At 36.8% G+C, this 13,082-nt stretch overlaps 6 protein-coding genes across 6 annotated transcripts; 3 read left to right on the top strand and 3 right to left on the bottom strand.

Moving 5' to 3' along the window:
• Nucleotides 1-925: 925 nt before the first annotated feature.
• On the top strand, nucleotides 926-1,802 carry FDP41_005148 (uncharacterized protein; the record flags this gene model as incomplete). The annotated part of the gene is made up of 5 exons (XM_044708641.1): nucleotides 926-982; nucleotides 1,067-1,130; nucleotides 1,216-1,289; nucleotides 1,344-1,385; nucleotides 1,446-1,802. The coding sequence occupies 5 exons, from the start codon at nucleotides 926-928 to the stop codon at nucleotides 1,800-1,802; spliced, it is 594 nt and encodes a 197-aa protein (XP_044560534.1).
• An 89-nt stretch (nucleotides 1,803-1,891) lies between these two features.
• Nucleotides 1,892-2,389, bottom strand: FDP41_005147 (uncharacterized protein; the record flags this gene model as incomplete). Its single annotated transcript, XM_044708640.1, has 1 exon — nucleotides 1,892-2,389. The coding sequence occupies one exon, from the start codon at nucleotides 2,387-2,389 to the stop codon at nucleotides 1,892-1,894; it is 498 nt and encodes a 165-aa protein (XP_044560533.1).
• Nucleotides 2,390-2,437: 48 nt separating this feature from the next.
• Nucleotides 2,438-5,181, bottom strand: FDP41_005146 (uncharacterized protein; the record flags this gene model as incomplete). The annotated part of the gene is made up of 5 exons (XM_044708639.1): nucleotides 2,438-2,617; nucleotides 2,716-3,534; nucleotides 3,601-3,856; nucleotides 3,912-4,191; nucleotides 4,263-5,181. The coding sequence occupies 5 exons, from the start codon at nucleotides 5,179-5,181 to the stop codon at nucleotides 2,438-2,440; spliced, it is 2,454 nt and encodes an 817-aa protein (XP_044560532.1).
• Nucleotides 5,182-5,409: 228 nt separating this feature from the next.
• On the top strand, nucleotides 5,410-7,122 carry FDP41_005145 (uncharacterized protein; the record flags this gene model as incomplete). The annotated part of the gene is made up of 4 exons (XM_044708638.1): nucleotides 5,410-5,729; nucleotides 6,055-6,640; nucleotides 6,703-6,992; nucleotides 7,041-7,122. 4 exons carry the CDS (start codon nucleotides 5,410-5,412, stop codon nucleotides 7,120-7,122), a joined length of 1,278 nt encoding a protein of 425 aa, XP_044560531.1.
• A 444-nt stretch (nucleotides 7,123-7,566) lies between these two features.
• Nucleotides 7,567-10,296, top strand: FDP41_005144 (uncharacterized protein; the record flags this gene model as incomplete). Its single annotated transcript, XM_044708637.1, has 3 exons — nucleotides 7,567-7,884; nucleotides 8,180-8,749; nucleotides 8,797-10,296. The coding sequence occupies 3 exons, from the start codon at nucleotides 7,567-7,569 to the stop codon at nucleotides 10,294-10,296; spliced, it is 2,388 nt and encodes a 795-aa protein (XP_044560530.1).
• A 196-nt stretch (nucleotides 10,297-10,492) lies between these two features.
• On the bottom strand, nucleotides 10,493-13,063 carry FDP41_005143 (uncharacterized protein; the record flags this gene model as incomplete). Its single annotated transcript, XM_044708636.1, has 4 exons — nucleotides 10,493-11,947; nucleotides 11,999-12,395; nucleotides 12,457-12,978; nucleotides 13,044-13,063. The coding sequence occupies 4 exons, from the start codon at nucleotides 13,061-13,063 to the stop codon at nucleotides 10,493-10,495; spliced, it is 2,394 nt and encodes a 797-aa protein (XP_044560529.1).
• Between the last annotated feature and the right edge of the window lie 19 nt (nucleotides 13,064-13,082).

The raw sequence follows: 13,082 nt of genomic DNA, 5'->3' as shown, positions 1-13,082 counted from the left end.
GTACCGTGTCCTACTTTTTCTACTTCTCTTTCTGCACGAGAGTATTTTGAACAAAACAGTACTGAATATAATAAATAGAGATCCTAACATTGAAAGAATTGCGCTCGTCCCCGTAACATATCGTAGTACATGTTGTTCCACTGATATAATTGTCGTTTCATTCCACGATTGTGAATCATTATTGTTGTTTACAATTTGAGGTATTGTTTCAAGCAGCAGTCGTGAAGAAAAATCTGACCATAAATTGCCATAGTGTTCTCTCATACCTCCTTGAGTGACCAAGCTGGAAACCAATTTGGATGATATCGGAGGAGGTCTCATGAATTTGATAGTTGGACACTACTACTTTTTGTTAAATTTGGAATTAGTTGTTGCAATTCAATGAAAATCCACAAATGATGATCTAACACAATCAAATCAATGTTGGTTGTGTCGTTCGTGAGTGTTTGTCTGGCTGGTTGGCTGAATATTTACAACGTTTGTTGATGATCGGAAAAAGCCTGCAGGTGATGAAAAATTATTTGAAGGAACTGTTATAGAATGAAGTCATCCAGTTCCAGTTCTTCCGATGTTGATGAGAGAACCAGAATTGTATATTATTGAGACTCACTCCGAGTGAGTGAATGTTGGAATAATAATAATAACAACAACAACTTGTGGCTATGAATATTTCACCAAAAAGACGCAACAACAAAAGGGTCAAATCCTCTTCAAAGATTTTTTTCAAAAAGCCTTTTCGATTGGCAGGATATTGCTTCAAGGAAACAGTCCGAAAAGCACGAATCATTGTGGGATTTCAGTCGAGTTCAGATGGATCATCATCTCTTGATCCAAGGTGATCAATAATTTTAGTGAGAAGATGAACAATTTCCTAACAATAGTTCCCCTATTCAAAATATTTATTTAAGGAAAATTAAAAAGAAAAATGGACGATTTGATTCAGATTAAGTGTGTGGTGGTTGGGGACGGAGCAGTTGGAAAGGTGAGTAGTTAGTTGTTCATGATTTGATGAGGGTTGTTAAGGAAGAAAATCACCAATATGGACACGATATTGTGGTGAGTTCAGACCTGTATGCTAATTTCCTATGTAGAAGATAAATATTCGGATAAATACATTCCAACAGTATTTGGTAGGTGTTCATTCAGAGGATTTTGAATTTCCTTACCTTGATGATGGGATACTACGGTACATGTCCTGAACGGAAATCACTGAAGAAAATCATTCTGCTAATGTTAGGCACAAGGATAAAACTGTAAATTTAACCCTTTGGGATACAGCTGGACAAGAGGTGAGTTTCATAAGGTACAACATTACGGATTACTATTAAGGACGCCATTTTCAGGACTACGATAAATTACGTCCTTTAAGTTATCCCGATACCAATGTGAGTATTTCAAACAAAACTCGAGTTGCTACTAATTTCTTGATCTTCCATTACTAATAGGTGTTTGTCATCGCATTCTCTGTGGTTAGCAGAACATCCTTTGAAAACGCTCTTAGCAAGTGGTATCCTGAGATTTCATTCCATTCACCTAACACTCCATTCGTTTTGGTTGGCACGAAAATTGACCTCCGTGATGATATGAAAGAAATTGAAAAGCTCAAAAGAGAGGGTACTGAACCAATCACAAGGAAAGAAGGAGAAGAAATGGCTAAGAAAATGAAAGCGTATGATTTTTGTGAATGCAGCGCAAAAAACAAAACTGGATTGAAAGAAGTTTTTGCAACAGTCATCGAGGCATACATTAATCCAAAAAAGAACAAGGAAGGAGGATCACGATCTAGTTGTCAGCTAATCTAACGAAAATATTTCACAAATGGCTGCAATGGTTCAAAACATGTAGACCTCTCTAACATGTGTGTAATTTGTACATAAATATTACTTCTATATTACTTTTTTTGTATTTTAAACAACACAACTGGCACAGTATTGATTTCGGCTGTCACAAAAGCGTCAATTCCAAGAACAGTGAGAGCTCCACGAACGACACCACATGCATACACAACATAATCTTTGGCAGCGTTATTAGTTTCATCGGGGTTCGATGTGGCAAATCGAGTCAAAAAAAGAAACCGATTATCATTGAGCACATATGTTCCTCTATGATTTGTTTTCAAGTTATCCACAGGCTTTCTAAAGACTTCCAACCAAAATTCTTTGCAAATAAATTTAATAATATCTAGATCATCGGCAAATCGGGTTGTTCTATCTTTTGTCAATTTTTCAGCAATTCTCAATCCTACATTATAACCCATTCTTTCAACAACAGAATATGCTTTTTCTTTTGAATTTTTACACAGATCGTTCATGACATAATCAACCATCTCCATGTGAAGAAATTCAAAGAGAGAAAGAGCAGCTGTTTTCGTTAGTGATTTTTGGCTCATTTTTTTTGACTTGACAGAAAACGCTCGCTAGAGGTTTGTGATTGTTTTTTATTTTTCAAGAGTTGCAGCAGATTTGAAATAATGTTGCCACGACAATGGAATGAGTACATCTGTTGGTTCTGTGTTTTTTACATCGCTTGGTGTCAGAAATGGAAGTGGAGTTGTCGTTTCCAATTTTTCCTTAGTGTTCGTTGTGGACCTGCACTCAAACCACACCTCAGAAATGGACTGAAGTACAATAATTGAGTATCCAAATATGGATCATAAGAACACAATTCAATACAATTAAAGATCTCTTTAAATGTGGAACAAAATATTATGCTTACCTCTGTTTTTTCAGGTTTTGGATAAATGAAATGGTTGGGTGTTTCAATGATGGTAATGGGTTGTACTCTCACAGAATGATCATGTGCAAGACGTGAGCAGAAACATAGCATCACTTTGATTGGTACATCCGAAGGTATGCTATCGATATATAACATATAATAGTCATGGTGTTTGGTATCAATGTTCATAATTACTCGCTCCACTTGGGACGCTTGTCTTTCAATTTTCACATGACCCTTGATTAATAAATTACCGTGTAAATGTAAATCTCCTTTAAAGTGGTTTGTTTGATGATATTCTGGCTGTTCATTCAACTGTTGTAGTTGGTATTTCTTCTCCAAATTTAACAAATCTTGCGTATTAATGTTGTACACCTCCTGCAATGCCTCATTGTATAATTTTTCATTACTTTCTTTTGTTTTGGCTTCTTCTTCGGATATTTCTGTAGGAGGAGCTCCAACAGGTTGAATTTCTGATTCAATAATAAACACGTTTTTTGGACCATGTTTAGTTGGGTACTCTATGAGATATACAATCTCAATATTGTCACCTTCATTTGTAGAAGAGAGAGAGTCGTAAGGACTCACGTTAATATACTTTTTGCACACTCCATATTGTAAAATTTTGATGAGGCACTTGTTTTGTTGCCACAAAATATCTGAATGTTCTGAAGTATAAAAATTCTGGTTAGTTATATAGCCTTCATCTCCAATTTTGTATTTGTGAAGGTTACTATGAGTCAGTATTTTCACTGTCTTTTTTTCATGCATTGGGAAAACTTGCTGATTTTTTAGCTCATACACGTAAGAATATCGCTTCTATAATAATTGATTCCAAGTTAATGTAAATCATGTTTCATTCATGTTGAATGTTTTTCCACATACCTTTTGCTCGCTCATTAAACCATTAATAAATTCCAATAATAGAGATCCTACATTCAAATATCGTTGCTCGCTATCATTGGACATTTTTCCAAACAAATCTCGATATTTATCAGATGAAGAATTATGAGCTAAGAGACAAAGTAATTTAAGCCCAGGTGACAAAAACGGTACATGTATAGGATACCAAAGCAGAGCGCCTTTACCATTGGTACGAATATCGTGATATATCAGCGGTAAATCTCCTTGCAGTAAATTACTATACACAGCAACATTGAGATGAAGAATAATTAGAAATTGAATCATCAACTTACGTTGGAAGATTGGGAGAAATAGTAGTCTTGTTCACTGAGAATGGAAAGGTAAATTTCACTTCAGAACTTCCTAAAACCGTAGATGAGCTGCTAGTTGATCCATGGGATGGCTGTGATGTAGACTCGTGGACAATAGCTTGAACATGCAATGTTCCTCCAATAATAAATTTTCCTTGATATTCATTAGCAGTTGATGACGCAATTTGGTAATGTTGACACAGGTATTTCTCTGGATTTTCACACAAAAATTGAAGAGGAATAAATATTTCATTTCCTCGACCTGTGTCGTTTGCAAATTGAAATAAATGATGAAACAATTCGAAAAGATCCATAAGATTTCTTCGTACTTACAATCAATGTTTCCAAAATGAATAAAGGGTTTTACGGATTTTTCAGTTAGAAATGGTAAATTTGTGGATGATATTAGTGGATCTGTTAAAATTGCCTCTGATAAATAAATGGAAGAAAAAGAAATCGCTAATTGATGGATGTTTCCATCCTCAATTGGGCTAGGCTCTCTATTTACATTAAAAACAACACTATTCTTACTTTCAAAGGAATTTAAATGAAAGCTTAGCCTGTTAAACGGCCTTGTTACAACCAATTTCACTAAAAATTGATGGTAAATTGGTTCATATCTTTCGTTCAATGAAACAGTTTGCGAATTAAAATTTGTTTCCACGCTCACCGAAAGTACAGACTGAGGTAAATGTGATTTGTTTCCGATAAAGGCGCAAGATGGGCAGTATGCTATTTGCTCGCTTGTAATTTTGGACCTGAGCGCTGAATTTTGAAAAGTATCATTGTTTTGAGATTGTGCTGGCAAGTCGTGAGTGTGGTTGGAGTTGTTGGGCAAGCTATGATTTGTATTTGATGATGATGGAGATGTTCCCGATGAAGAAGAAGATGGATTTTGTTTCTGTGAGGGGGATTTTCGTTTCTTCTTCTTTTGAGGAACGTTTTGATGACCTGGAGATGGGTTAGCCTGGAACACCTTCTGTCCGCTTGCTTTTAAATCATTTGGAGAAATTACGGTAGCATTTGCCATGACTACACCATGAATAGAGCCTCCGAGATTTACATTTCTAGGGAGATGTGATGAAGTAGCAACAGTTTGTTGTTGCTGATTACGATTTAGGCTGGAATTTGAACTATGGTTATTATTTTCCTCTTCTGTTAAAGAATTTGAAGAGCAAATTGATGATGAGGACGACGAAGAAGACTGCGACGACGAGGATGAATGACGGCGCTTGAGGTTCTTGTTTAGCATGAATTTTTTGAGAAGGCAATTCTCTCCGAAAGTTTCGTCTCTAATGATTGTGATGAAGAATCGAGCAGCACACAAACCTGTCTTCATGAGCCTCAGTTATCTATGTGTCGAAAACAGTATATGAACTTGACTCTTGTGCCTGTCAACAAAGCTAATTGTGTTCTTTCAACTCGAGAGAATCAAGTCTTCCGTTGCAGCCACAAGTCATCATTCCATTTCTTTAAAAAAATGTCCAGTAATAGTGCTCTCAACGTTTCAAACAGTGTTGATGAAATTTCTGATACCGATTCATCATCGGTTGCTGATGAACAACCTCCAACTCGAGAATTAACAAAGGAAGAAGAACAAAGTGAAATGTTTAAAGGACAATCCGAAGATGACATTGAAATTTTAAATGAGAACACCAAGAGCATGTTGATGCAATTCATGGGCCAATTGAAAATCGGTATGGATTTGACAAAGATCCCAATTCCTTGCGATTTTCTTGAACCTCGTTCTTTGTTGGAAAAGTTGACTGATTTCAATACACATGCTCATCTTCTCACGACGTAAGTTTATTTATTTTACCAATTACAATAATGATGATGGTTTTGATATCCACAAATATTGTTATAATTGTTCGAACACTGTTCCTGTCATCATCGTGAACTGAATTCTTTTTCTTGTTGGATGAAATGATGGCGTTGTTGATGATATTGCTTGATTGGACAACATCAACAACATTAACAACAACAACATACGTTGAAAACACCAATAACAACATAACATCAAAACAACATAACAATCACCACCTCGTACACATCCTTTATGGTCTCAACTGTTGAACTCAACAATAACAATGACATCTCATCCTACATCTCAACAACAATATAGTGCTATGGACCATGATGATCCAATTCAGAGAATGGTTAACCTTGTGAGATGGTATCTCTCTGGATGGCATGTAAAACCAAAGGGTGTCAAAAAACCCTACAATCCAGTTCTTGGAGAGGTGTTCCGTTGCAATTATGAGCTTAAGTCTGATGGACTCATGACCTGTATTGGTGAACAAGTGTCTCACCATCCTCCAAAGAGTGCAATTTATGCTGAATGTAAGCACAAAAAACTCGTTCTTGAAGGATGGTATTATCCAAGATCCAAGTTTTTAGGAAACTCAGCAGCATCAATCAGTGAAGGAATACTGAAAATTACTTTTGGAAGTCGTGACAATGAAGTGTATACCGCCACTTGGCCAAGTGTGTATGCTCGAGGAGTTATCTTTGGCAAACTTATTATGGAAATGTCTGGAAAGACCAAAATTGAATGTAAGAAAACAAATATGTTAGCAGAAATTGAATTTAAGGCCAAGCCATTCTTTGGAGGAGAATATAATGTTGTTTCTGCAAAGATAAAACATAAGAAGAAGACACTATATCAAATTCGTGGAAAATGGAATGACAAACTCTATATCAAGGGAAAGGTTAGTATTAATTCATTTTCAACAATTATACATTTGTTCATTCACATAATTACATATAATAGGATTCTGACAAGGAGACTGAATCACTTTTCTTCGAAGTTAAAACAGCCGAAGTTGTACCAAAGCATGTTCCCCCATTGGAAGTCCAAAGAGACAATGAATCGAGAAAGTTGTGGCTTAATTTGACAAAGGCTATCAAGCAAAATGATGTGCAACTTGCAGCTATTGAAAAAGATAAGGTTGAAACCACACAAAGAAATCAAAAGAAGGAACGTGAGAAGAGTGGTGAAATTTATAAACCAAAACTTTTCAAGCCTGGCCCAGAAGATTTTTGGACATTTATTGGATTTGAGTATGTATTATTGCTATTTTTATTTTATGAATTAACTTACTTTATTAGCTCTGATGAATGGAAGGAACTCCAACAGAAGAATTTAGAAGAAGAATTATTGAAAAAGTATAGCGTAAAACCTCAACAATAATCTTTGCAACTAATGCAATTTGTTGGAAATGGCTAGTGTGTGATCACTTGCATGTTCCTTAATACCGCATGTACCTCCCATTGCCTTTATAACCACCACCTTTATGTATTCTTTGCTTGAAAATAAATTATTGAACTCCAACTTGAGTTGAATTTTGAGTCGAATTATCCATGCATGTTGTTGAAGCTCTCAATCACCAAACCTAAAGTGGAAATGTTACCAAATTTCACCGAAAACCCAGACCTCAAAACCGGCCAATTATTAATTTGAGCATCATGCGAAATTTTGATGGAATCCCAAAGATGATTGTGTGTTAATACAATCAAAACTTGATGGGCCGAGTGTTTTCTCCTCTCACCTCATCACCTTTTATTGACTGAGTGCGCTGCTTACAGATGACTCGGCGATAAAGAAACCAAAGGTTATTTTTATTATCAAAAAAAAATGAAGAGAGTTGTCAAATCCGCTTGCTCGAACACATTACAATCATCATCGTGCAAGAACAATAACCTAATTGCAAACCAAACAAGGTCCTTCAGCAAAACACAAACCACTCAGAAGAGAACAAAGGCTCCATTCTCCAGAGTTGAAAAGGGAGAATATGATATTTCCAATCTCGTAAAACGTTTGGATATTGTTAAGCAGAGATTGAATAGACCTTTGACTCTCTCTGAGAAGATTTTGTATGGACATTTGGATGATCCTGCTAACCAAGAAATTGTTCGTGGAAAGAGTTATTTAAAGCTCCGTCCTGATAGAGTGGTAAGTACTCTTGGTAAGATTACATATTTGGAATTTCTTAATACGGACTGTAATGATGTGGCCACACCTCATATTAATACAACAACGCGTCGTTCCTGTTCAACATTCATCTTTATCCTCTGTCTTGGGTATTACACTGCCATTATGGCCATCATTATTCGACTATTTTACAATGATTTACAATCGCAATGTCGTTTTTGAATATTAACGTTCGAACAAAATATTCATCTCATCAAACTCGGTATTTTTGAATGTTTGATAAAATGTTACCACAAACAATATGATCACTCATTAGGCCATGCAAGATGCCACTGCCCAAATGGCCATGCTCCAATTTATGAGTTCGGGAATTCCAGTCGTTCAAGTCCCAACAACCATTCACTGTGATCACTTGATTCAAGCCGAAGAGGGAGCAAACAAAGATTTACAAAAGGCTATTGACGTAAACAAGGAAGTGTACAACTTTTTGTCAACAGCTGCAGCCAAGCATGGAATTGGCTTCTGGAAACCAGGTTCTGGTATTATTCACCAAATTGTTTTGGAAAACTATGCTTTCCCTGGAGGTTTAATGATTGGTACTGACTCACATACACCAAATGCCGGTGGTCTAGGAATGCTTGCTATTGGAGTTGGTGGTGCTGATGCAGTTGACGTGATGGCCGGAATTCCTTGGGAATTGAAGACACCAAAGGTTATTGGTGTTCATTTGACTGGAAAGTTGAATGGATGGACAGCACCAAAGGATGTTATTTTGAAGGTTGCTGACATTTTAACAGTTAAGGGTGGTACTGGTGCCATTGTTGAATACTTTGGTCCTGGTGTTGAGTCTCTTTCTTGTACAGGTATGGCCACCATTTGTAATATGGTAAGTATTTTTGTTGAGGGCATTAATTTTACTAAATTTATGTTCAGGGTGCTGAAATTGGAGCTACCACAAGTGTTTTCCCATATACCAAAGCTATGGAGAGATACTTGATTTCCACAAAGAGAACTGAAATGGCTGAACTTGTTAATGACCACAAGGATATTTTCACTTCTGATAAGAATGCTGAATATGACCAAATTATTGAAATTAACTTGGATACATTGGAGCCACACATTAACGGACCATTCACACCTGACCTTGGAACACCTTTGTCAAAGTTTGCTGAACGAGTTCAAAAAGAAGGTTGGCCAGAAAAGTTGAGCGTGGGTTTGATTGGTTCATGCACAAACTCATCCTATGAGGACATGACTCGTGCAGCAGATGTCTGTAAGCAAGCTGCTGAGCATGGAGTGAAGGCAAGGTCATTCTTCTTGATTACACCAGGTTCTGAACAAGTGAGAGCTACTATTGAACGTGATGGAATTTTGAAGAATTTGGAATCTGCTGGAGGTCAAGTGTTGGCTAATGCCTGTGGTCCTTGTATTGGTCAATGGGAAAGAAAGGACGTCAAGAAGGGCGAAGCAAACTCCATTATTACATCCTATAACAGAAACTTTACTGCTCGTAACGATGGTAACTCTGCTACACATGCTTTTGTCGCATCACCTGAAATTGTTACCGCTCTCACCATTGCTGGTACTTTGAAGTTTAATCCAATGAAGGACTCTTTGGTTGGTTCTGACGGCAAGGAGTTCAAACTTTCTCCTCCTCGAGGTGAAGAGTTACCATCAAAAGGTTTTGATGCTGGCCAAAACACTTTCCAAGCTCCTCCTGCAGATGGATCAAACATCAAGGTTGAAGTTTCTCCAACAAGTGACAGACTCCAATTGTTGGCTCCATTCTCTCCATGGGACGGTAAAGATTACACCGATTGTTCAATTCTTATTAAGGTTCTAGGTAAATGTACAACTGATCACATCAGTATGGCTGGATCGTGGTTGAAGTATAGAGGCCACTTGGACAATATTTCCAACAACCTTTTGATTGGTGCTATCAATTCTGAAAACGGAAAGGCCAACAGTGTCAAGAATCAATTGACTGGCGAATATCAAGGAGTTCCAGATGTTGCTCGTCACTATAAGGCAAACAATGTTAAATGGGTTGTCATTGGTGATGAAAACTATGGTGAAGGAAGTTCTAGAGAACATGCTGCTTTGGAACCTCGTTTCCTTGGTGGTGTTGCCATCATTACTCGTTCATTTGCTCGTATTCACGAAACCAACCTCAAGAAGCAAGGAATGTTGCCATTAACTTTCAAGGATCCAAAGGATTATGACAAGATTGATCCAAGCGATAAATTGACATTGCACATCAGTGGAGCCCAATTTCAAGTAGGTAAACCAGTCCGAATGACTGTCAAGAAACAAGATGGCAAGACATTTGACGTTGAACTCAACCACACATTCAGTGACTTGCAAATTGAATGGTTCAAGGCTGGATCTGCTTTGAATTATATCAAGAATGAATTGGCAAAACAAAAACAATAACTATGTGAATTACACACTGTTAATAATACCAGGTATTTTTAATTCATAACAATAAAAACCCTATTTATTTCAATCCTTTGCTGTTTTCATTAAATTCGAATATTCAAGAAATTTCTCTGACAATTAATCTTACTGGCTTATTCAATTTATGAAATGAAAATGCTTTAATTTTGAGAGATTTATTGAAAAGCTAAGTCTACAAATGTTTCAGAGTTGCTTGCTGTTTTTTGTTTTGGGAAATGACTGCTTGTGAGTTAAAAAGCTCAGCAATTTGCTCCCCTGTCGTTGCCTGTTCGGGTGTTTTGTCCTCTCTGACACGAATAAAACGAGGAAATCTTAAAGCAATTCCTTTTGATTCATCAACAAGACCAACAGCAGCCATATGGGCAGGAGAAATGGTCAAGTCAGCAGCCTTAATTTCCCAAACCACTTTTGCATCAAACCAGACATCAGGACGTTGACTTTCCTTCCAAGCGTAGTATGGTCTTGGATTTGGAATAATATAACGATCCATAGTTTCAGTGCATTGTTTAAGCATTTCATCAGAAAATCCAGTTCCAATCTTACAAATAGATTGATATTGATCAGATTCAGGGTCATAGCAAGCCAACAAAAATCCACCATAAACACCAGTTCTTTTTCCTTTGCCCTTATAACCACCAATCACAACTAAATCAACTGAATCACCAAGACCTTCAATGTAATCCTTCTTGAGTTTGAGCCAGTTGAAGGATCTTTTCGATGGTTCATAGGTGGCATCTTCTGTGAGTGTTTTCACCATCAAGCCTTCACAATTTCCCTTAATTGATTCATCCAAGAATATTTGAATGTCATTAGGATCTGTGGTGTCTCTACTTGAGGCAAATTGAAACTTGTCATCTGTTACTGTGAAATTTTCATGCAGAGCTTTTCTTCGTTCTTTGAGTGTCTTTTTCAAATAGGATTCTCCATTAAGGTACAATAAATCGAAGGCAAACAAGCATACTTGTACTTTGATATCATTCAGCTGAATATTCTTTCTGCCTCTTGTGCTTAGAACTTGGAAAGGTTTGATCTTCTTTTCAACAGGATCATAGGCAACTACCTCACAATCAATGATAAAGCTAGTGACATTTTCTTTGATGACCTGAGGCATCAATTGGATTAAGTCAGGATATTTGGCAGTATGATTTTCCATATTTCTACTATAAATCTTGATAGTTTTGTCTGGCAGCATGTGTATTTGTGCTCTCTCTCCGTCATATTTAAATTCACATGTGAACTCTTTGTCTCCAAACCTCTCAAAGAGTTCTTGAACTCCTTTTGCGCTCTTTGCCAACATGGGTCGAACTGGAAATCCTGGCTTGAGATGACAAATCTCTGGTAATTTTTCAAAGCCATGTTCTAAAACGGCAGGAATAATGTCGTCATAGCTTGGTATTTCACTATATACAGATTTTAGAGTTTCTTTTGCAAACTTCAAGTCGTTCTCATCCACAGATTTTTTCGATTTTTTGCTTAAAAGAACAGCATGAGAAAGAGCAATCAACACAGTTTCCTCTCCCAAACCAATTCTCAATTTTCCTTGAAGTGACCTAATGATAAACATGGGTTCAACATCGACAGCTGAAACTAGTAAAAGTTTGATTTTTTCCACTTTGGTGTTCATACTCTATTTGAGTTAATGATTACATTTTCTCATTAATGAGAGCTCTCAACATACCTTTTTACCTTCTGTTGTTGCAATGAACTTGAATGCATCAAAAACGCTCTTAATAGTCAATGATTTTGGCTTGAACATTGTTTTCTGAGTACTTCTTGCAGCGTTTGCTACCAATCCTAAATCTCCTTCCTTTGCACTCAATTCTTTAATTTTCTTAAGTGATTTTCCAGTTGCTTCAGCCAACGCCTTCTGAATCAAACTTTCTCCAACGCCCAGTTCAATACCTAAATGAGCAGGGGCTAATTTGTTAATTGAAAGATAAACAGCATAAAGTAGGTCATTTGGTGAAACTGCAATTATACTTCTAAAACAATTACATAATAATTCTGTCTTCTTAATAGAGGAACCAATTTTAGAAATTTGATCCAAAGTTTTTGCAAGAAATAAATAAGGAGTACTAGAAAGTGTGACATGCATTATGCCTCTCACAATTCTGAAATAGTCATAAAATACTCTACCTTGTTCCTGTTTTCCAAGTTGCGTTCGCAATCGGGTCATATGACTGATATTCAAAACTTGGGGCTTTAGAAATTTTCTTTGAAGTTGAGGCTTTGAATGATGAAGATGTGGTGGAAGCATCCGTTTCCTCGCCTGTTTCTTCAATTTCATCTTCCTCTTCATTCTCCTCTTCTTCATCGGAGGAATAATTTGCCACGTCTTGATCATTTTCTTCCGCCACAATTTGTTCTTCTTCTTCATGATGATCGGTTTCATCCTCCACCACGAGTTTTCGTTTTTTTACTTCTTGAATTATCGTTGATGATGATGATTTACTTGGTATTTCAGTGAGAGTATCACCACTGTTGTTCTTTGGTGTCATGGAGCTTTCAGAAGTCTTCTGGATGGTTGAAATCGTTGCAACTTCTTCCGATTTTATTGATGATGGTGTTGTTTCTTCTTCTTCTTTTCTCTTTCTCTTTTCTCCTTGTTCTTTCTTTGACGATGTCGTGGAGGTTGATTTCTTTCCTCCCATGAACGCTCTGTTAACAAAAGCAAAAGGATCAATCTCATCACAAGCTCAAACAATTAATTGCAATGTACCTACGCCAAAAAGGTTTGTTTCATTTTGAGAATTTTTTAATTG

Source organism: Naegleria fowleri (genome assembly GCF_008403515.1).
Source record: "Naegleria fowleri strain ATCC 30894 chromosome Unknown tig43, whole genome shotgun sequence".
In the NCBI taxonomy this organism is placed as follows: Eukaryota; Heterolobosea; class Eutetramitea; order Acrasida; family Naegleriidae; genus Naegleria; species Naegleria fowleri.
The sequence above is the reverse complement of the archived record's forward strand: the minus strand, read 5'-3'. Positions and strand labels throughout refer to the sequence as shown.